The 24,419-nt window shown below is 39.3% G+C and overlaps 1 protein-coding gene across 3 annotated transcripts in view; it reads left to right on the forward strand.

Moving 5' to 3' along the window:
• IPO9 (importin 9) overlaps positions 1–24,419 on the forward strand; it is a 595,516-nt gene that overhangs the window by 75,783 nt on the left and 495,314 nt on the right. For all 3 annotated transcript variants that reach the window (XM_085600586.1, XM_085600577.1, XM_085600596.1), the window contains one exon: positions 21,329–21,417. In XM_085600586.1, coding sequence (XP_085456712.1) covers positions 21,329–21,417 — 89 coding nt within the window. The remainder of the gene's footprint in view (positions 1–21,328; positions 21,418–24,419) is intronic.

Genomic DNA, 24,419 nt, shown 5'->3' on the forward strand with positions numbered 1-24,419 from the left:
AGGTGTCTCTATCTCTATTAGAGGTGTCTCTATCTCTATTAGAGGTGTCTCTATCTCTATTAGAGGTGTCTCTATCTCTATTAGAGATGTCTCTATCTCTATTAGAGATGTCTCTATCTCTATCTCTATTAGAGATGTCTATCTCTATTAGAGATGTCTATCTCTATTAGAGATGTCTATCTCTATCTCTATTAGAGATGTCTATCTCTATTAGAGATGTCTATCTCTATTAGAGATGTCTATCTCTATCTCTATTAGAGATGTCTATCTCTATTAGAGATGTCTATCTCTATCTCTATTAGAGATGTCTATCTCTATTAGAGATGTCTATCTCTATTTCTATTAGAGATATCTGTCTCTATTAGAGATGTCTCTATCTCTATTAGAGATGTCTCTATCTCTATTAGAGATGTCTCTATCTCTATCTCTATTAGAGATGTCTCTATCTCTATTAGTGATATCTCTATCTCTATCTCGATAAATATAGATATATTTATCTCTATCTCTATCTCTATTAGAGATGTCTCTCTATCTCTATTAGAGATGTCTCTCTATCTCTATTAGAGATGTCTCTATCTCTATTAGAGATGTCTCTATCTCTATTAGAGATGTCTCTATCTCTATTAGAGATGTCTCTATCTCTATTAGAGATGTCTCTATCTCTATTAGAGATGTCTCTATCTCTATTAGAGATGTCTCTATCTCTATTAGAGATGTCTCTATCTCTATTAGAGATGTCTCTATCTCTATTAGAGATGTCTCTATCTCTGTCTCTATTAGAGATGTCTCTATCTCTATTAGAGATGTCTCTATCTCTATTAGAGATGTCTCTATCTCTATTAGAGATGTCTCTATCTCTATTAGAGGTGTCTCTATCTCTATTAGAGGTGTCTCTATCTCTATTAGAGGTGTCTCTATCTCTATCTCTATTAGAGTTGTCTCTATCTCTATTAGTGATGTCTCTATCTCTATCTCGATAAATATAGATATATTTATCTCTATCTCTATTTCTATTAGAGATATCTCTGTCTCTATTAGAGATGTCTCTATCTCTATCTCTATTAGAGATGTCTATCTCTATCTCTATTAGAGATGTCTATCTCTATCTCTATTAGAGATGTCTATCTCTATTAGAGATGTCTATCTCTATTAGAGATGTCTATCTCTATTAGAGATGTCTATCTCTATTAGAGATGTCTATCTCTATTAGAGATGTCTATCTCTATTTCTATTAGAGATATCTCTGTCTCTATTAGAGATGTCTCTATCTCTATCTCTATTAGAGATGTCTATCTCTATCTCTATTAGAGATGTCTATCTCTATCTCTATTAGAGATGTCTATCTCTATTAGAGATGTCTATCTCTATTAGAGATGTCTATCTCTATTAGAGATGTCTATCTCTATTAGAGATGTCTATCTCTATTAGAGATGTCTATCTCTATTAGAGATGTCTATCTCTATTAGAGATGTCTATCTCTATTAGAGATGTCTATCTCTATTTCTATTAGAGATATCTCTGTCTCTATTAGAGATGTCTCTGTCTCTATTAGAGATGTCTCTGTCTCTATTAGAGATGTCTCTATCTCTATTAGAGATGTCTCTATCTCTATCTCTATTAGAGATGTCTCTATCTCTATTAGAGATGTCTCTATCTCTATCTCTATTAGAGATGTCTCTATCTCTATCTCTATTAGAGATGTCTCTATCTCTATCTCTATTAGAGATGTCTCTATCTCTATTAGAGTTGTCTATCTCTATCTCTATCTCTATCAGAGATGTCTCTATCTCTATCAGAGATGTCTCTATCTCTATCAGAGATGTCTCTATCTCTATCAGAGATGTCTCTATCTCTATCAGAGATGTCTCTATCTCTATCAGAGATGTCTCTATCTCTATCAGAGATGTCTCTATCTCTATCAGAGATGTCTCTATCTCTATCAGAGATGTCTTTATCTTTATCTCTATTAGAGTTGTCTATCTCTATCTCTATTAGTGATATCTCTATCTCTATCTCTATTTCTATTAGAGATGTCTCTATCTCTATCTCTATTTCTATTAGAGATGTCTCTATCTCTATCTCTATTTCTATTAGAGATGTCTCTATCTCTATCTCTATTAGAGATGTCTATCTCTATCTCTATTAGAGATGTCTATCTCTATCTCTATTAGAGATGTCTATCTCTATTAGAGATGTCTATCTCTATTAGAGATGTCTATCTCTATTAGAGATGTCTATCTCTATTAGAGATGTCTATCTCTATTAGAGATGTCTATCTCTATTAGAGATGTCTATCTCTATTAGAGATGTCTATCTCTATTTCTATTAGAGATATCTCTGTCTCTATTAGAGATGTCTCTGTCTCTATTAGAGATGTCTCTGTCTCTATTAGAGATGTCTCTGTCTCTATTAGAGATGTCTCTGTCTCTATTAGAGATGTCTCTATCTCTATCTCTATTAGAGATGTCTCTATCTCTATTAGAGATGTCTCTATCTCTATCTCTATTAGAGATGTCTCTATCTCTATCTCTATTAGAGATGTCTCTATCTCTATCTCTATTAGAGATGTCTCTATCTCTATTAGAGTTGTCTATCTCTATCTCTATTTCTATTAGAGATGTCTCTATCTCTATCAGAGATGTCTCTATCTCTATCAGAGATGTCTCTATCTCTATCAGAGATGTCTCTATCTCTATCAGAGATGTCTCTATCTCTATCAGAGATGTCTCTATCTCTATCAGAGATGTCTTTATCTTTATCTCTATTAGAGTTGTCTATCTCTATCTCTATTAGTGATATCTCTATCTCTATCTCTATTTCTATTAGAGATGTCTCTATCTCTATCTCTATTTCTATTAGAGATGTCTCTATCTCTATCTCTATTTCTATTAGAGATGTCTCTATCTCTATCAGAGATGTCTCTATCTCTATCAGAGATGTCTCTATCTCTATCAGAGATGTCTCTATCAGAGATGTCTCTGTCTCTGTCTCTATCTCTATTGGAGATCTCTATCTCTATTAGAGATCTCTATCTCTATTAGAGATGTCTCTGTCTCTGTCTCTATCTCTATTGGAGATCTCTATCTCTATTGGAGATGTCTCTGTCTCTATTAGAGATGTCTCTGTCTCTGTCTCTATCTCTATTAGAGATGTATCTGTCTCTGTCTCTATCTCTATTAGAGATGTCTCTGTCTCTGTCTCTATCTCTATCAGAGATGTCTCTATCAGAGATGTCTCTATCAGAGATGTCTCTATCAGAGATGTCTCTATCAGAGATGTCTCTATCAGAGATGTCTCTATCTCCCTCTCGATAAATATAGATAGATAAATATATCTCTATTTCTATTAGAGATCTCTGTCTCTATTAGAGATCTCTGTCTCTATTAGAGATATCTCTGTCTCTATTAGAGATGTCTCTATCTCTATTAGAGATGTCTCTATCTCTATCTCTATTAGAGATGTCTCTATCTCTATTAGTGATATCTCTATCTCTATCTCGATAAATATAGATATATTTATCTCTATCTCTATCTCTATTAGAGAGGTCTATCTCTATTAGAGAGGTCTATCTCTATTAGAGATGTCTATCTCTATTAGAGATGTCTCTCTATCTCTATTAGAGATGTCTCTCTATCTCTATTAGAGATGTCTCTCTATCTCTATTAGAGATGTCTCTCTATCTCTATTAGAGATGTCTCTCTATCTCTATTAGAGATGTCTATCTCTATTAGAGATGTCTCTATCTCTATTAGAGATGTCTCTATCTCTATTAGAGATGTCTCTATCTCTATTAGAGATGTCTCTATCTCTATTAGAGATGTCTCTATCTCTATTAGAGATGTCTCTATCTCTATTAGAGATGTCTCTATCTCTATTAGAGATGTCTCTATCTCTATTAGAGATGTCTCTATCTCTATTAGAGATGTCTCTATCTCTATTAGAGGTGTCTCTATCTCTATTAGAGGTGTCTCTATCTCTATCTCTATTAGAGATGTCTATCTCTATCTCTATTAGAGATGTCTATCTCTGTCTCTATTAGAGATGTCTATCTCTGTCTCTATTAGAGATGTCTATCTCTATCTCTATTAGAGATGTCTATCTCTATCTCTATTAGAGATGTCTATCTCTATTAGAGATGTCTATCTCTATCTCTATTAGAGATGTCTATCTCTATCTCTATTAGAGATGTCTATCTCTATCTCTATTAGATATGTCTATCTCTATTAGAGATGTCTATCTCTATTAGAGATGTCTATCTCTATTAGAGATGTCTATCTCTATTAGAGATGTCTCTGTCTCTATTAGAGATGTCTCTGTCTCTATTAGAGATGTCTATCTCTATCTCTATTAGAGATGTCTCTATCTCTATTAGAGTTGTCTATCTCTATCTCTATTAGTGATATCTCTATCTCTATCTCTATTTCTATTAGAGATGTCTCTATCTCTATTAGAGATGTCTCTATCTCTATTAGAGATGTCTCTATCTCTATCTCTATTAGAGATGTCTCTATCTCTATTAGAGATGTCTCTATCTCTATTAGAGTTGTCTATCTCTATCTCTATTAGTGATATCTCTATCTCTTTCTATTAGAGATGTCTCTATCTCTATTAGAGATGTCTCTATTAGAGATGTCTCTATCTCTGTCTCTATTAGAGATGTCTCTATCTCTGTCTCTATTAGAGATGTCTCTATCTCTGTCTCTATTAGAGATGTCTCTATCTCTATTAGAGATGTCTCTATCTCTATTAGAGATGTCTCTATCTCTATTAGAGATGTCTCTATCTCTATTAGAGATGTCTCTATCTCTATTAGAGGTGTCTCTATCTCTATTAGAGGTGTCTCTATCTCTATCTCTATTAGAGATGTCTCTATCTCTATTAGAGATGTCTCTCTCTATTAGAGATGTCTCTATCTCTATTAGAGATGTCTCTCTCTATCTCTATTAGAGTTGTCTATCTCTATTAATGATATCTCTATCTCTATCTCTATCTCTATTAGAGATGTCTATCTCTATCTCTATTAGAGATGTCTATCTCTATCTCTATTAGAGATGTCTATCTCTGTCTCTATTAGAGATGTCTATCTCTATTAGAGATGTCTATCTCTATTAGAGATGTCTATCTCTATTAGAGATGTCTATCTCTATTAGAGATGTCTATCTCTATCTCTATTAGAAATGTCTATCTCTATCTCTATTAGAGATGTCTATCTCTATCTCTATTAGACATGTCTATCTCTATTAGAGATGTCTATCTCTATTAGAGATGTCTATCTCTATTAGAGATGTCTATCTCTATTAGAGATGTCTATCTCTATTAGAGATGTCTCTGTCTCTATTAGAGATGTCTCTATCTCTATTAGAGATGTCTATCTCTATCTCTATTAGAGATGTCTCTATCTCTATTAGAGTTGTCTATCTCTATCTCTATTAGTGATATCTCTATCTCTATTTCTATTAGAGATGTCTCTATCTCTATTAGAGATGTCTCTATCTCTATTAGAGATGTCTCTATCTCTATTAGAGATGTCTCTATCTCTATTAGAGATGTCTCTATCTCTATTAGAGATGTCTCTATCTCTATTAGAGATGTCTCTATCTCTATTAGAGATGTCTCTATCTCTATTAGAGATGTCTCTATCTCTATTAGAGTTGTCTATCTCTATCTCTATTAGTGATATCTCTATCTCTTTCTATTAGAGATGTCTCTATCTCTTTCTATTAGAGATGTCTCTATCTCTATCAGAGATGTCTCTATCTCTATCAGAGATGTCTCTATCTCTATCAGAGATGTCTCTATCTCTATCAGAGATGTCTCTATCTCTATCAGAGATGTCTCTATCTCTATCAGAGATGTCTCTATCTCTATCAGAGATGTCTCTATCTCTATCAGAGATGTCTCTATCTCTATCAGAGATGTCTCTATCTCTATCAGAGATGTCTCTATCTCTATCAGAGATGTCTCTATCTCTATCAGAGATGTCTCTATCTCTATCTCTATTTCTATTAGAGATGTCTCTATTTCTATTAGAGATGTCTCTATCTCTATTAGAGATGTCTCTATCTCTATCAGAGATGTCTCTATCAGAGATGTCTCTGTCTCTGTCTCTATCTCTATTGGAGATCTCTATCTCTATTAGAGATCTCTATCTCTATTAGAGATCTCTATCTCTATTAGAGATCTCTATCTCTATTAGAGATGTCTCTGTCTCTATCTCTATCTCTATTAGAGATGTCTGTCTCTATCTCTATCAGAGATGTCTCTATCAGAGATGTCTCTATCTCAGATGTCTCTATCTCTATCAGAGATGTCTCTATCTCCCTCTCGATAAATATATCTCTATTTCTATTAGAGATATCTGTCTCTATTAGAGATCTCTGTCTCTATTAGAGATATCTCTGTCTCTATTAGAGATGTCTCTATCTCTATTAGAGATGTCTCTATCTCTATTAGAGATGTCTCTATCTCTATTAGAGGTGTCTCTATCTCTATTAGAGGTGTCTCTATCTCTATTAGAGGTGTCTCTATCTCTATTAGAGGTGTCTCTATCTCTATTAGAGGTGTCTCTATCTCTATTAGAGGTGTCTCTATCTATTAGAGATGTCTATCTCTATCTCTATTAGAGATGTCTCTATCTCTATTAGAGATGTCTATCTCTATTAGAGATGTCTATCTCTATTAGAGATGTCTATCTCTATTAGAGATGTCTATCTCTATTAGAGATGTCTATCTCTATTTCTATTAAAGATATCTGTCTCTATTAGAGATGTCTCTATCTCTATTAGAGATGTCTCTATCTCTATTAGAGATGTCTCTATCTCTATTAGAGATGTCTCTATCTCTATTAGAGATGTCTCTATCTCTATTAGAGATGTCTCTATCTCTATTAGAGATGTCTCTATCTCTATTAGAGATCTCTCTATCTCTATTAGAGATCTCTCTATCTCTATTAGAGATCTCTATCTCTATTAGAGATGTCTCTATCTCTATTAGAGATGTCTCTATCTCTATTAGAGATGTCTCTATCTCTATTAGAGATGTCTCTATCTCTATTAGAGATGTCTCTATCTCTATTAGAGATGTCTCTATCTCTATTAGAGATGTCTCTATCTCTATTAGAGATGTCTCTATCTCTATTAGAGATGTCTCTATCTCTATTAGAGATGTCTCTATCTCTATTAGAGATGTCTCTATCTCTATTAGAGATGTCTCTATCTCTATTAGAGATGTCTCTATGTCTATCGCTATTAGAGATGTCTCTATGTCTATCGCTATTAGAGATGTCTCTATGTCTATCTCTATTAGAGATGTCTCTATGTCTATCTCTATTAGAGATGTCTCTATGTCTATCTCTGTCTCTATTAGAGATGTCTCTATCTCTGTCTCTATTAGAGATGTCTCTGTCTCTATTAGAGATGTCTCTGTCTCTATTAGAGATGTCTCTATCTCTATTAGAGATGTCTCTATCTCTATTAGAGATGTCTCTATCTCTATTAGAGATGTCTCTATCTCTATTAGAGGTGTCTCTATCTCTATCTCTATTAGAGATGTCTCTATCTCTATCTCTATTAGAGTTGTCTATCTCTATTAGTGATATCTCTATCTCGATAAATATAGATATATTTATCTCTCTCTATTTCTATTAGAGATATCTCTGTCTCTATTAGAGATGTCTCTATCTCTATCTCTATTAGAGATGTCTATCTCTATCTCTATTAGAGATGTCTATCTCTATCTCTATTAGAGATGTCTATCTCTATCTCTATTAGAGATGTCTATCTCTATTAGAGATGTCTATCTCTATTAGAGATGTCTATCTCTATTAGAGATGTCTATCTCTATTAGAGATGTCTATCTCTATTTCTATTAGAGATATCTCTGTCTCTATTAGAGATGTCTCTGTCTCTATTAGAGATGTCTTTATCTCTAGTAGAGATGTCTCTATCTCTATCTCTATTAGAGATGTCTCTATCTCTATCTCTATTAGAGATGTCTCTATCTCTATTAGAGATGTCTCTATCTCTATTAGAGATGTCTCTATCTCTATTAGAGATGTCTCTATCTCTATTAGAGATGTCTCTATCTCTATTAGAGATGTCTCTATCTCTATTAGAGATGTCTCTATCTCTATTAGAGATGTCTCTATCTCTATTAGAGATGTCTCTATCTCTATTAGAGATGTCTCTATCTCTATTAGAGATGTCTCTATGTCTGTCTCTGTCTCTATTAGAGATGTCTCTATGTCTATCTCTGTCTCTATTAGAGATGTCTCTATGTCTATCTCTGTCTCTATTAGAGATGTCTCTATCTCTGTCTCTATTAGAGATGTCTCTATCTCTATTAGAGATGTCTCTATCTCTATTAGAGATGTCTCTATCTCTATTAGAGATGTCTCTATCTCTATTAGAGATGTCTCTATCTCTATTAGAGGTGTCTCTATCTCTATTAGAGTTGTCTATCTCTATTAGTGATATCTCTATCTCTATCTCGATAAATATAGATATATTTATCTCTCTCTATTTCTATTAGAGATATCTCTATCTCTATTAGAGATGTCTATCTCTATCTCTATTAGAGATGTCTATCTCTATCTCTATTAGAGATGTCTATCTCTATTAGAGATGTCTATCTCTATTAGAGATGTCTATCTCTATTAGAGATGTCTATCTCTATTTCTATTAGAGATGTCTCTATCTCTATTAGAGATGTCTCTATCTCTATTAGAGATGTCTCTATCTCTATTAGAGATGTCTCTATCTCTATTAGAGATGTCTCTATCTCTATTAGAGATGTCTCTATCTCTATTAGAGATGTCTCTATCTCTATTAGAGATGTCTCTATCTCTATTAGAGATGTCTCTATCTCTATTAGAGATGTCTCTATGTCTATCTCTATTAGAGATGTCTCTATGTCTATCTCTATTAGAGATGTCTCTATGTCTATCTCTATTAGAGATGTCTCTATGTCTATCTCTGTCTCTATTAGAGATGTCTCTATCTCTGTCTCTATTAGAGATGTCTCTGTCTCTATTAGAGATGTCTCTATCTCTATTAGAGATGTCTCTATCTCTATTAGAGATGTCTCTATCTCTATTAGAGATGTCTCTATCTCTATTAGAGATGTCTCTATCTCTATTAGAGGTGTCTCTATCTCTATCTCTATTAGAGTTGTCTATCTCTATTAGTGATATCTCTATCTCTATCTCGATAAATATAGATATATTTATCTCTCTCTATTTCTATTAGAGATATCTCTATCTCTATTAGAGATGTCTATCTCTATCTCTATTAGAGATGTCTATCTCTATCTCTATTAGAGATGTCTATCTCTATTAGAGATGTCTATCTCTATTAGAGATGTCTATCTCTATTTCTATTAGAGATATCTCTGTCTCTATTAGAGATGTCTCTGTCTCTATTAGAGATGTCTCTATCTCTATCTCTAGTAGAGATGTCTCTATCTCTATCTCTATTAGAGATGTCTCTATCTCTATCTCTATTAGAGATGTCTCTATCTCTGTCTCTATTAGAGATGTCTCTATCTCTATCTCTATTAGAGATGTCTCTATCTCTATTAGAGTTGTCTATCTCTATCAGTGATATCTCTATCTCTATTTCTATTAGAGATGTCTCTATCTCTATTAGAGATGTCTCTATCTCTATTAGAGATGTCTCTATCTCTATTAGAGATGTCTCTATCTCTATTAGAGATGTCTCTATCTCTATTAGAGATGTCTCTATCTCTATTAGAGATGTCTCTATCTCTATTAGAGATGTCTCTATCTCTATTAGAGATGTCTCGATCTCTCTTCGAGATGTCTCGATCTCTCTTCGAGATGTCTCGGTCTCTATTCGAGATGTCTCGGTCTCTATTCGAGATGTCTCGGTCTCTATTCGAGATGTCTCGGTCTCTATTCGAGATGTCTCGGTCTCTATTCGAGATGTCTCTGTCTCTATTCGAGATGTCTCTGTCTCTATTCGAGATGTCTCTGTCTCTATTCGAGATGTCTCTGTCTCTATTCGAGATGTCTCTGTCTCTCTTCGAGATGTCTCTGTCTCTCTTCGAGATGTCTCTGTCTCTCTTCGAGATGTCTCTGTCTCTCTTCGAGATGTCTCTGTCTCTCTTCGAGATGTCTCTGTCTCTCTTCGAGATGTCTCTGTCTCTCTTCGAGATGTCTCTATCTCTATTAGAGATGTCTCTATCTCTATTAGAGATGTCTCTATCTCTATTAGAGATGTCTCTATCTCTATTAGAGATGTCTCTATCTCTATTAGAGATGTCTCTATCTCTATTAGAGATGTCTCTATCTCTATTAGAGATGTCTCTATCTCTATTAGAGATGTCTCTATCTCTATCTCGATAAATATAGATATATTTCTCTATTTCTATTAGAGATATCTCTATCTCTATTAGAGAGGTCTATCTCTATTAGAGATGTCTCTATCTCTATTAGAGAGGTCTATCTCTATTAGAGATGTCTCTATCTCTATTAGAGATGTCTCTATCTCTATTAGAGATGTCTCTATCTCTATTAGAGATGTCTCTATCTCTATTAGAGATGTCTCTATCTCTATTAGAGATGTCTCTATCTCTATTAGAGATGTCTCTATCTCTGTCTCTATTAGAGATGTCTCTATCTCTGTCTCTATTAGAGATGTCTCTATCTCTGTCTCTATTAGAGATGTCTCTATCTCTGTCTCTATTAGAGGTGTCTCTATCTCTATTAGAGGTGTCTCTATCTCTATTAGAGGTGTCTCTATCTCTATTAGAGGTGTCTCTATCTCTATTAGAGGTGTCTCTATCTCTATTAGAGGTGTCTCTATCTCTATTAGAGATGTCTCTATCTCTATTAGAGATGTCTCTATTAGAGATGTCTCTATCTCTATTAGAGATGTCTCTATTAGAGATGTCTCTATCTCTATTAGAGATGTCTCTATCTCTATTAGAGATGTCTCTATCTCTATTAGAGATGTCTCTATCTCTATTAGAGATGTCTCTATCTCTATTAGAGATGTCTCTATCTCTATTAGAGATGTCTCTATCTCTATTAGAGATGTCTCTATCTCTATTAGAGATGTCTCTATCTCTATTAGAGATGTCTCTATCTCTATTAGAGATGTCTCTATCTCTATTAGAGATGTCTCTATCTCTATTAGAGATGTCTCTATCTCTATTAGAGATGTCTCTATTAGAGATGTCTCTGTCTCTATCTCTATTAGAGATGTCTCTATCTCTATTAGAGATGTCTATCTCTATTAGAGATGTCTCTATCTCTATTAGAGATGTCTCTATCTCTATTAGAGATGTCTCTATCTCTATTAGAGATGTCTCTATCTCTATTAGAGATGTCTCTATCTCTATTAGAGATGTCTCTCTCTATCAGAGATGTCTCTATCTCTATCAGAGATGTCTCTATCTCTATTAGAGATGTCTCTATCTCTATCTCGATAAATATAGATAGATCTATCTCTATCTCGATAAATATAGATAGATCTATCTCTCTCTATTTCTATTAGAGATATCTGTCTCTATTAGATATCTCTATCTCTATTAGAGATGGCTCTATCTCTATCTCTATTAGAGATGTCTCTATCAGAGATGTCTATCTCTATCTCTATTAGAGATGTCTCTATCTCTATTAGAGATGTCTCTATCTCTATTAGAGATGTCTCTATCTCTATTAGAGATGTCTCTATCTCTATTAGAGATGTCTCTATCTCTATTAGAGATGTCTCTCTCTATCAGAGATGTCTCTATCTCTATTAGAGATGTCTCTATCTCTATCTCGATAAATATAGATAGATCTATCTCTATCTCGATAAATATAGATAGATCTATCTCTCTCTATTTCTATTAGAGATATCTGTCTCTATTAGATATCTCTATCTCTATTAGAGATGGCTCTATCTCTATCTCTATTAGAGATGTCTCTATCAGAGATGTCTATCTCTATCTCTATTAGAGATGTCTCTATCTCTATTAGAGATGTCTCTATCTCTATTAGAGATGTCTCTATCTCTATTAGAGATGTCTCTATCTCTATTAGAGATGTCTCTATCTCTATTAGAGATGTCTCTCTCTATCAGAGATGTCTCTATCTCTATTAGAGATGTCTCTATCTCTATCTCGATAAATATAGATAGATCTATCTCTATCTCGATAAATATAGATAGATCTATCTTTATCTCGATAAATATAGATAGATCTATCTCTATCTCTATCTCGATAAATATAGATAGATCTATCTCTCTCGATAAATATAGATAGATCAATCTCTATCTCTATCTCCATAAATATAGATATATTTATCTCTATCTCTATATCGATAAATATAGATATATTGTATCTCAATTTAGAGGTTTTTAGGTCTCGCTGGCTATCGCGTAAGCGATCGCTCAGCGAGACTTTAGTAAGGGGCTCCCAAAAGTGCTCCCAAAAGCGGATTGCATGGCGAGCACGCGCTTAATCACGTGCATCGTGCCGCCATGCAATCCGTTTGGCAATCTAACTTCAAAGGGTCCGATCCCCCGCTTGGAATGCGCTCCCCCGCCAAGCGCGCGCGCCACGCTCCGCCGGGCTTGTCTTGTTTTTTTTGTTGCATATTTATATAGCGCCAACTCGACCCGAAGGTATTGGAGCGCTTTACATAGCACTGTATTTACATTACACATTCAGGAGGCGGCAGCGCAGCCGACGGACCACATCCTCTCCCATTCTCTCCCTCCTGCCACGTATTCCATTACATGCATTGCCCTCTTCTTACTCTCGTTCCACTTTCTGTTTGTTTGTATCATTCGCTCTCCCCTGCCTCGTTCTCTGGCCTCTATCTCTCGCAGCTCTTTTTTCATATTTCCCTCCATTTCTTTCTCTCTCAATCTTTCTGTCTCCATCTCTGTTTCTCCCAACCACTGTCTATTAATTCAACTTCTTTTTTTCTTTTACTCATTCTTTCAATTTCCTCCCCAGCTGTCTGTCTGCACATATTTCTTCTTCTGTGTATATTGTTCTTTCTTCTATGTGCTGTCTCTGTCTCGCTGTCCACCTCTCTCTCTGTCTTATTTAGCCCCCTCTTCTCCATTGTGTGTTTCCGCTTTCCCCGCACCCCCTGCTCTACCGGCCCCCCTCCCTCCATCTGTACAAGGGGGTAGGGGATCAGATAAGCCCCTACAGACACTAAGGACGCAATAGGTCACCAGGGTCAAAGGGGAGCCAGCCTTTCTAGGGAAGAGAACAAGCGACTAAAATACAGATTCCAGGTTGCCTTCGAGATAGATAGCGCCTTGTTGCATCCTCACCAGGATATTTTCGATATCAGAAAGTATCGGAGCATCAGCAAGGCCCTGCAAGCCTCTTCGCCACTCAATATCACTTTCATATTTAGCCCCAAAGACAACATATAACTTAGTAACGAACAATGTTTAACTCTGCAAAACAACGTTGGTATAGATGTAAACACAACAGCACAACATCTTGCAAACTCTTGAAAAAATAACTTTTTAGTACTTTTATATAGCGCGAACTTGACCCGGTATCTGGTATCCGAGCGCTTTACATAGCACCAGTTGCGTTACATGAGGACACATTCATTTTTGTTTGGCACAGAGAGATTAAGTGATTTGCCCAAAATCACAGGATGTTCAGCGTCATTGCCGAGACTCGAACTCTGTTCCCCGATTCGAGGTCGACCGCCCTAGCCGTTAGGCCAACTCCTCTCCCGTTTTAGAAAGATAAAGTTTTTTTTTTTTTTTTTTTTTTTAATTGTAAGAATTTTATTGCACTTTGTTAACACACATCCGACATGTCGCGAATCATTTATACTGCACTCGCCTACATCCGCCTCGGGCCGGCTACATGCAAGTACAGTTGTTTTGCGCTACAATGCGAGTTGTACACAGCCCATCAGCCGACATCCAGCGGACCGGCGGCGTGTTATCCGACAACAGGCAGGTGTGTGTCAGTGCTCTGCTCGCTGTCTGGTACATCTGTAATCTTACATTTGAACAGTTTTTGATGTATTGTATGCACATTTCGTTTTGTAACTGAAACTTATCTTAACATTACATTCCCCAACTTATAGGTCTCCCCCTGCAACCTCCCCTCTGCCTCACGGCATCCTCCCTCCCAAGCGTCGGTACTGCATAACTGATCACCCTGTGTTGTCATTTGCAGGTTTTCCAGCTTACGCAATTTCTGTGTCTGTGTCTGACTTGTCATGTTCAAGCAGATAGGCTCGTAAGTACCCCCAATAGTCTTTGGGTTTAGAGCCGCCCGGCAACTCCTCTTCGTATGTGACGAGCGTATCACGGCAGTACACCATATCTTCAATCCATCGTTTTACTTCTGGCGCTCTTTTACTATGCCAGTGAAGTGACACCCTTCTTTTAGCCAGAAGTAGCGCCACAGCACAGAATCTACGCCTCAAAGCTTTCAGCTGTGGAGTAATACCCAGTAGACAGATCTTCGCCTCGCACTTCACGCCAACCCCCAGCATCTCACTCAAAACTTCCACAACCCGTTCCGTGGGTAGGGTGGATTTACCATATCTTCAATGTTTATGATGCTCTCTAGGGACCTCTAGGATCAGCTTGCGGTGCTGCACTGAGACATACAATGCTGGTTTCTGGCTCACTGCAATCATTTGCAATGCACTAGGTCTCACATTACTGAAAGTATGAGCTATTGGCGTTGCATTATTTGCAACACCAATACCTCAAACTATCGGTAATGCGAGACCTATTGCAGTGCAAAAGCTTGTTTCTGCTCTTCTTGGCACTGCCTAGAACCGCCCTCTTGGGTTAGCGCTCTAGTGGCTAGGTTTGATGGAATCCTTGCTCTTCCATTTAAGGAAGGCCATTCCGTGGATGTGCTGACGGCGCGCCAAAGGCATGCCTGTCTGCACCTGTCCGTGGCCAGCAACAGCCATGCTGCTCATCTTGCCATTGATCAGAGCAGCAGATATCCCGGAGAGGCTCTCCTTGCCTTGAATACGAACCCCTGCTTCTCTCTGAAGATGTTTCTCCCCCTGGAATGGGAAAGCATGCTCACTCCTGTGAGGTATGTGGCTTATTCTTAAATAACAGTTACTTCTGAACGAAGGCTTATTACTTGTGATCCGGGGTGTTTTCACTCCCACCTAACACAGTATCTGCTCTGTTGCAGATCACAGTGGGTTATAAGGCCTGCCTTATTAACTGCAGGACCCTAGCCAAATATTAATCTGCTGTTTTCCCCCTACTGGCTAACAACTCCTGGGACTTTTATTTTCCTTATGGAAACATGGCTGGAATGACCGCTTTAACCCAGAACTACCCTTTGCAATTCCACTAGGCTATCGCATCTTGGCGAAAAACCGTGGCGGGAACAAGGTAGGGGGTGGGGTTGCTTTTATTTTCAAATACACTTTTGAAGCATTTACTACTCCTATAAGCCAGTACGGAAACATTTAGGGTCTTGTTTTGCACATTACTCACTCCATCCTTCTCTGGCCTGTTGGTGTATAGACCTCCAGACTGCCTTAGCAGCTGCTTTCCTGCTGTATTCGACATCATTGAACAATACTCTCTACAATATGTCAATCAGACCATTTTGGACGAATTTAATGTCAATGCTGGTGATCTCATCTCCACCATAGCCCCCAAGCTCATTCAAACATTGGCTGGTGTTAACCTTATCCAGCATGTCCAGGCACCTACCCGTACGGCTGATCATATGCTTGATCTGATCTTTACCATTAGCATGCAGTTCAGTGATCCGGAGCATCTGATCACTTCAGTATTCCACTTGTGTTTTAGGGCCCCTACCCACAGACTAGGATCGCCCCTTCCCCGGAAATGAAAAGGAGGTTGCAGAATCTGTGGGAAGAATCCCTGGCTCAGTACGTCAGTTACTCTCCTCTGATACTTCAAGGAATAGTTGAATCTGACATTTTGCTGTTTGACAGTTGGATCTCTAATTTATTAGCCCACCTCTTCCTCTAAAAAGTATGTGGCAAAAAGATGGAGGCCTTCTGCACCTTGGTTTTCCTCAACCCAATGAACGGAGAAAAGCATGTGCATATAATTATAGCACAATTAGAGGAAATCGTATGACTCCAATGCTAAGACTGTCTCTAAAACGGCACTTAGGAGCTTCTGCAAAACAAAACCTGCAATGCTATGAAAGACTACTTTGCACATCATATCAAGACGGCAGCTAATTATTCCAACAAAGTGTTTAAAATAGTGAATTCCTTTGTCTCCCCTGGAGGGGCCAAAACTGCTATCCTCCCCTCAGCCGAACCCTGCGATGAGAAGATTCAAAATGCATACTCCACCTTTCCAGAGTCACCAAAGGAGGCTTTAGCTTTTGGTTCAGCTGCTGCGGGGAAGGCTGAAACTAGCCCCTGCGCTCCCTCCTGTCTCAAGGCATTTGTGTCTGATTTGCCCCTATTTCAGAAGAATGCTCTTTTTTTTTTTGTTGAATTTTTTTATTGATATTTGCAGTAAATCACAGCCGTTTACAATCAAATGTATCTTATGTCTTATCAGATCTAACGTTATCCACACCATTGCCACTCACAACATCACATATGTATAGATTCATTCCTCCGCAATTCCCCACCCCATGAACAGTAAAGTACGTAAACAGAAGAATGCTCTTTGAAGGAGATACTAAAATGAAAGCCTGGCTCCCCGGATGATGTTTGCCCTCTGCATGTTTTCAGACTTAAGGCTGCAGACACAATGTGTTTGGCAATTACAGGCCTCTATCTCTCCTCCCAGCTCCTGTAAATCTTTTTTAAGGTAAATTAGCTAATCAACAAATGAGCACTTTTGCGGACGCCAATTCCATCCTTCACGAATCTGTCAGACTTCCATGCAGGATATTACATGGAGACTGCTCTCCTGGAGGTGGAGGAGTTTGTCAGGGAAAATCTGGACAAGAAAACACCTGTTATTGTGCCGTTTCTTGATTTGTCTGTGGCCTTCATCACAGTATCACACTCCATCCTTTTGAACAGACTTAGCGACCTTGACATTCAGGGCAAGACTCTTTTATTAGTCAAAGCTTTTATGGAGGGCAGATCCCAAAGGGTATATTAACACCCGCTTTTTTCATCACCTAAGCCACTGGTATGTAGTGTCCCGCAGGGTTCTGCCCTGAGCCTGCTCTTGGTCAATGTTTACCTTTTCCCCATGGTGGATCTCATCGAAACCTGGAGTGACAAGGTAGTATTGTACGGCAGTGACACCCAATTTCTCTTTTCGTTCCAAGACAACTCGGAGGCAGATCTTAAAAATTTTAAGGAGTCCCTCAGTGGAGTCGCGGCTTGGATTGAGGCAAATTGCCTGAAACTAAATTCCGATAAAACGGAAGTCTTGCATTTTAATCAGATTGGACCCCGACCGGCTTCCCTATGGTGGCCTGCTGAACCCAACGTTCCTCCAAATGCAACCTCTTCAACTGGAAATATTGGCATCATTTTCGATTCCACGCTCTCCTTTGCCTCTCAAATTAATCAAACCTCGTTGGTCTGCTTCATGAAGATTAAAATCTTAAAGATGTTTCTTCATCTGGTTCCTGAGGAAACTAGAAAAACTGTAGTTCATTCTTTAGTTGCCTCTCGCCTGGACTATTTTAACAATCTCTACCTTAGTCTCCCTGCGTATCTGATTCGTTAATCCAGAATGCAGCGGCCAGACTTGCTAGGAGAGTCCTTCACCGCTATCGCATCTCTCCACATCTGAGACATCTGCACTGGCTCTTGGTGGAACAGAGCATTAAATTTAAAACTCTGACGCTGGATTTCAGAACTCTCCACTGATGCCCAATGCTACTTGTTGAACAGACTGGCCTCATATACTCCAGAGATGGTACTCTGATCCAACAATAGCTGCTTCCTACGGATCCCAAATTTCTTGAAGGAACTCCATGGAGGTAGCTCCATTACTGTACTTGCGGCCAAATTATGGAACATCCATCCACCTAATCTGCGTTGGGCTGAGTCTCCAGTAACCTTCAAAAGGCAACTTAAAACCTGCCTATTTGACACTGTTTAGCTTTTATAATGCCACGGCTATCCTTGCATTGTCTGCTTGAGCGCTCGGATGCTTCTGTTTGAAGCAGCTGTGTGCTTTATCAAGTTATTGATTGAAATATATGGTTGAAAATTGACTAATGTAGCATTTCATTTAAAAATATTTTTCTTAAGACTTTCTTTCTAATAAAAATGTATGCATTGTCCTGTTTCTCTCCTTCCATTCATGAGTAAAATGACGCAAGGATACATCAACACTAAGCTTATAGGATATCTTGAATCTCATGGCATCCTTGATCCGTCCCAGTCTGGATTCAGATTTAATCATTCTACTGAAACTACCCTTATAGGTGTTACAGACCACATTAAACTGGCACTGGATAACAAGGCAGTGCTGCTAGTTTTGCTGGAATTAACAGCCACCTTTGATAAGGTCTCTCACTAGAAGCTCATTCACAGACTAAGAGAGACTGGTATGCAGCGTCAGGCATTAAAGTGGCTTGCAAGCTTTCTGGGCCAGCGCACTCAAACAATCAACCTGGGTCCCTTTCGTTCACGCACTTTGAAGCTTACCAAGGGGTACCCCAGGGTTCTTGCCTCAGCCCCAACCTGTTTAATGTGTATGTGGCCCATCTTGCTAAAATCATTGGAGAACATGGATTCACTCCCTATTCGTATGCAGACCGTACCAACGTACTCCTATCTTTTGCTAATGACAAAGACTCAACTAAACCTCTATTTGCCAAGGGCATGCAAGCAATATCTGGTTGGATGACAGAAAATTTCCTCCAGCTGAATGCTGCCAAAACTGAGATCTTGCTATTTGGCACTGCTCAAACGATTTGGTCCCCTGACTGGTGGCCTACTACGCTGGGTCCTGCCCCTGTCCCGCAGCTTATGGCTAAGAACCAGGGGGTCTGTCTGGACCACTCTCTATCTATGAGAGACCAAGTTATGGCCACCTCAGGCTCCTGCTATCACACTGTGAGCCTTCTCCGTAGGGTGTTCCAAATGTCTTCCCTTATTAGTCCGCAGGACCCTGATCCAGGCCCTGGTCATTAGCCAGCTAGATTATTGTAAAGCTCTCCTTACATCGGCCAATGAATCCCTTCTAAGTAGAATGCAGGTGATTCAGAACGTTGCCGTGCATCTGGCTCCTAAAATGCTTCCTAGAACCTCTTCCCAACCATTGCTGAGGCAGCTTCACTGGCTTCTTATCCGCCAGAGAATTAAGTTTAAAATTTGCTGCCTAGCCCACAAGGCACTCCATGGTGGAAGTCCGAGCTACCTGGCGGAAAAACTTAAGTTCTACCTCCTGGGCAGATCGCATCGTTCACAGGGTGAAGGGCTCCTTGCCTTCCCCCGCTATAGAAAACACCGAACAGCAGGCAAAACCTTTGCCTATCTAGCACCAACATATTGGAATTCATTGCCCGTGGAGCTGCGCAAGTGCTCCTATCTCCTCCTCTTTTTTGCAGCGCAGAGATACTCCTTCAGGGGCGATTCCAGCGCTTTATAAATCCCATACAAATACAAAATGTATGACCTAACATGTAGATGACATATTACATAACCTGCTTCTGCGTTAGTACCTTTTTTAAATCAGCTGTAAGAACTGGAAAATCCTTCGGTGGTAATTATGCCTACTGTATGTTTTTGACTAACCATTGGCCTTGTTAATGTTTCGTTTTTTCAGAACAGTTTATATATTGGTTTACAAATGCTTATTAAAATTGTTATTTAGGCATATAGATACTTAACATATGACGTTTTAGACCATTTTTAATTCCACTTCTAAAAGAGGTCCCCCTACACTAGGCATGTTAGCTTAGCCTTCACTCTTTTACTGCAGTTGTCAGACCACGAAATAGGTATGCATGTCTGATCTTTCTTAAAAATCGCTGTGAGCGCCTGTAGCACTATGCTCTCTTAATTCTGCTGCTCATTCTATGCACATTTGTGAGTTTTTTTTTATTGGAATGTTGCTCTAGGTATCTTTCGGCAGAATTGTTTATAGGGAGTGGTTTTCTCTGTTTTATCTAACAATTGCTAATATTGTTCTACTGCCATGATGTTATTGAATGCTATGTATCTCAGTTTTACTTATTTATCATATGTTGTTTTTTAATTGTGACATTTGCTGTGTAACTTTTATGTATGTATGTCACATCTGAATAAAGTCGTTGAAGTTTGTAATATAGCATTTTATTTCAAAATATTTTTTCTTAGAGTTCGTTTTTAATAAACATTTATATGCATTTTTATGTATTTGGTACAGTAACTCCAGAATAAAAACAACAAATGCACAGGAGGTGTTTGTGGTATCCCATCGCTACTGTAGGTGATAGTTGAGCCAATTCTGTTTTTTTTTACAGAGAGAAAGGACCCTGGGATAAACTGAAGGCTGTTTTCCTTACCTTCTTTCAGGGAGGTGCAAGGGTTTATTATGACTATTATGAATATTTCCTTGAAAAAGTACTAGAAGCACAGCTAAGTGATTGCTAAGTAGAAAATAAAGTCCATCCTCAACAAGGTGGAAATTAATGCAAAGGGCAAAATGTTTTGCAGAGCTAACCAAAAAGATTATGCGCAGAGGCTTAGTCCACTTGAAATTTAGATCTGGAATCGATGTCAAGACCGAAATGTCATCTGAAAGTATGTATGGACCTCCAGTGGCTTCCATTCATAGGTCTGTAATTGACAGTGTGTCTTAATAATGCTATAGTAGCAGCTCTACACTTTGTTGAATGTGTTCTTGGCCTACCAGACAAGGACTTTTTGGCATTACTGTAACATAATAAGACACAGAAAACAATCCATTTAGAAATGGACTGCTTTGCATTGGCTAATCCATTTCTTGTACAGCTAAAATTAACAAATTGATGGTCAGTTTATCTGATGTCTTTAGTTTTGTCTAGACAGAGTTTTAGAACCCTTTTATTTCCAGGGGAATGTAAATCCCTTTCATCTGACGTAGAATGATTTTGGAAGAAAGTTGAAAGGGAACTAGTTTGTTACATGAAAATGAAACACTGCTTTTGGAAAGAAACCAGGGCGAGTCCTGCTACTTTGTCTTTATGGAAGGTGTTCTATTGTTCCTTACTGGAACATGCTATCCCTATGGGCTTAGGTTATGGCCACTAGAAAGGCTGTCTTCCGTCTGTAATCCAAAACTTGTATTGATCATTGCTGTTTGTTTTTAGGGCACTGAACATGTTCTCATGCAAATCTCGACTCATCTATTCTTTTCAACTTACTGTTATACAGTGACGATACAGTGACCATTTGCTGAAAACCTTCCTTTCGTTCTAGAGTTTACCCGTGAGGTGACAGACACCCAGATGCCCCATGTTGCTCCAGTTATTCTTCCTGAGATGTACAAGATCTTTACAATGGCTGAGGTACGTGTAAATTACTTCATTTCATTTATCTGTTATCAAGCACTTTCACCAAAGCAGCAATCAAATTGTAAGCTAATGGTGCAATAGTTGGGTAGAATAGTTGTAACTGGCTAAAGAGATGCTGAGGGGAAAAAATGCGGCGAAAGCTAACATGTTTTGTCACAGCAAAAGGACACATAAGGAGAGTGTAGGAAGCTGGCTCTGTTTATACTATAACAAAGTAAGGTATAGTGTGCACAGAGTCCAGGGAATTCCCCAGAGGTATAGCGGAGGCTAAATTAGGTAAGTACTAACAGCTCTATTTGTGGTAGTGTGGTCGAGCAGTTAGGCACATCAGGAGGGTGTGTTAAGGGTTTATTGTATTCACTTAGGTAAATATAAAAAAAGGTATACTTATATTATATTTCTAGAACCAGGACTTAGAACAGGCAAGTAGAACATGCATTCAGATGCAAAACTTTACAAGAAAATGCAATGGTGGTTGAAATTGGAATCTTCATAGGTTTGTATTTGCTTTTAAAACAGTTAAACATACATTGGAAATTTGGAGTACTTTTGGATTTCCATTTAGTTACATCAACTACTAGATATCACGCCATGGGTCCTACAATACAAAGGTAAGTAAGAAAATTTTGGGGTCGAAGCAAAGGTACTTTGGTTTCAATACAAAAGGCAGTTCAACACGGAACATTTGTGGGGAAAAAAATCTTAACGTGGGTTCCTATGGAAGAAAATGTTATCGGTTTGCAGGTAAGTAAACGTCCTGCACAAATAGCTTTTTGGGGTTATAACCAAGGTTCCCCAAGATTCAAGAAGGCACTCAAATCGCACCACCAGCGGCACTAGGGCTGCCGCGTGCAGGGTGCATGGGCCCAATGTTAGCCAATTGGGCTAGGGGGCACCCCAGTTGTGGGGGAGCTGCTCTCAAGCAGACCACTCTGTCTTGGGAGTCAAGCTCCTAGGGTTGTCAGAGCAAAGGGGGTCGCAGGTTGGCACCGTGTCCACACCACCAGCAGCGCATGGGCTTCCGGGTGCAGCGGGCTTAGGTGTCGGGAGCCCAATGCAATCCCATGGAGGTTGCCTGTTTTGGATTTAGCCTGTAGGCTCGGTCCAGGAAGTCTTCTGGGAGGAACCAACAGTTAGGCAGGTAAGTTGGGGGGGCTTCAGGGTGCATTGGTGCCTTTTGAGGTCTGTTTTCACCTTACTGGGCTGTTCGCGGTTTGGGGGGAGGGAGGGGGGTCTCCGTGCAGAGCCTGCAAGCAATGTCAGGGGGTCCTGGAGGGGTCGACACATGGTGGATCCGGACTCTGGAGCGCTGGGGGATCTCACTGGGACCTGTGGGCCACTCGTACTGGAGCCGTAGGCAACTGGAGAAGTGGCAGTTCGAGGTGTCTGGTTTCTTTGTCCTCAGCAGGATTAGTCTTTCTTTGGAGCAGAGCTGCTGTTTGTGGAGTTCTGGTCTTTGTTGAAGGCAGTCAGTCCTCCCAGTGGTTTTGAAGGTGGCTGGCTGCAGGACAAGTCTACTTTTGGCGCAGGATCTCTGGAAACTGCAGAAGGTCCAATAGGGCTGGTGCCAAGTCATTTCTTCCTTAGTCTCCTCTGTTTTGCGTTTTCTTCCATCCTTCTTCGTAGGTTGCAGGAATCTACAGAGGCAAGGTTCAGGGTGCCCCTAAATACAACATTTAAGGGTGTTACAGTGGTGTGCAGGTTGTTACCAATGGGTCCCTTCCTTTGGGTGAGTACACCCCCTATTATGCTAGCCTCCAGGTGGAGGCGGGCATGAGCCTCTCGCCAATTGGCTGTGTTCCCTCATCTTCAAGATGCAGGGGACTGGGATGTGTGCTTCACCTTGTCTCCCCCCACCTGAGGGGTGGGGTTGGCAAAAGGTGGGCACACCTCTTCCTAACTGGTTTTCCCCGCTGATTCTCAGGCCCAAAGTGGCGGGTCAGAGCCGGTGGGAGCCAGTTTCTGGGGGCAGCAAAAGGCAGGGCCAGGTAACAAAGGTGGCGGTCCTTTGAAACTTTGAGCTTTGTGGACCCAGCCCATTCTTGTGGAGAAGGCATGACACCTCTTCCCAGGATGGACTTTGTTTCTGGACCCAGAGAGCGGAGGTCCTCTGCCCAGGGGTCCTGAAACCTGTCTGGTGGTGACAAATGGTGGGTAGCCATTCAGGAAACACCAGGGCTGGCCGTTTTTCTGGGGGCATCTCTAAGATGCCCTCTGAGAGCATCTCTAAGATGCCCTCTGAGAGCATCTCTAAGATGCCCTCTGAGAGCATCTCTAAGATGCCCTCTGAGAGCATCTTACATTGAATCCCACATTGGCATCAGTGTGGGTGTAATCTGCGAAAAAGTTTGCTACCAAACATATCAGGTTTCAGTAAAGCCATTATGGAGATGGTGAGTTTGTAATGACCAACTCCCAGACCACATACTCTTAATGGCTTCACTGCACTTACAAGGTCTAAGAATGGACTTAGACATTATAGTGGTACAGTGCTCATGCAAGTTTATTCTCACCTGTGGTCTAGTGCACCCTGCCTTACATAAACTAGATTGGTGTGGTGTCCAAAACAAACAATGGATTTAAGACAGATCTGTGACTGGGGGTGAAAGTTTGATTAATTCATCATTCCGTCCATCATCTGTTCTTTTTGGATTTGTTGCTCTAGGTGAGAAGGGTATGCCCAGATGTTGGTCCTGTGCTCTCTACGCCACCAGATTCAAGCTAGCCTGGCTGAAGAGGGGTGTTACCCCCAAAACTGGTCCCAGGATGCTTGTTTCTAGTCCAGCGAAGACCTGGCCTGCCAGTTTGGGCTGGACTGTTCCCATGGGGGACAGGGTCAAGACTGATTTGCATATGGCTGGGTCTAGACTATAATGGTGTGCTGTGAGAAAGTGGCTCTGTATATACTGTTCCCAAATAGGAACAGGGTGTACAGAGTCCACAGCCCCCAGAGGTTTGGCAGAGGCTAAAGTTAGATATAACCTTACTCTTTAAAG

This window comes from Triturus cristatus, chromosome 1_2 (genome assembly GCF_964204655.1).
Source record: "Triturus cristatus chromosome 1_2, aTriCri1.1, whole genome shotgun sequence".
NCBI lineage: Eukaryota > Metazoa > Chordata > Amphibia > Caudata > Salamandridae > Triturus > Triturus cristatus.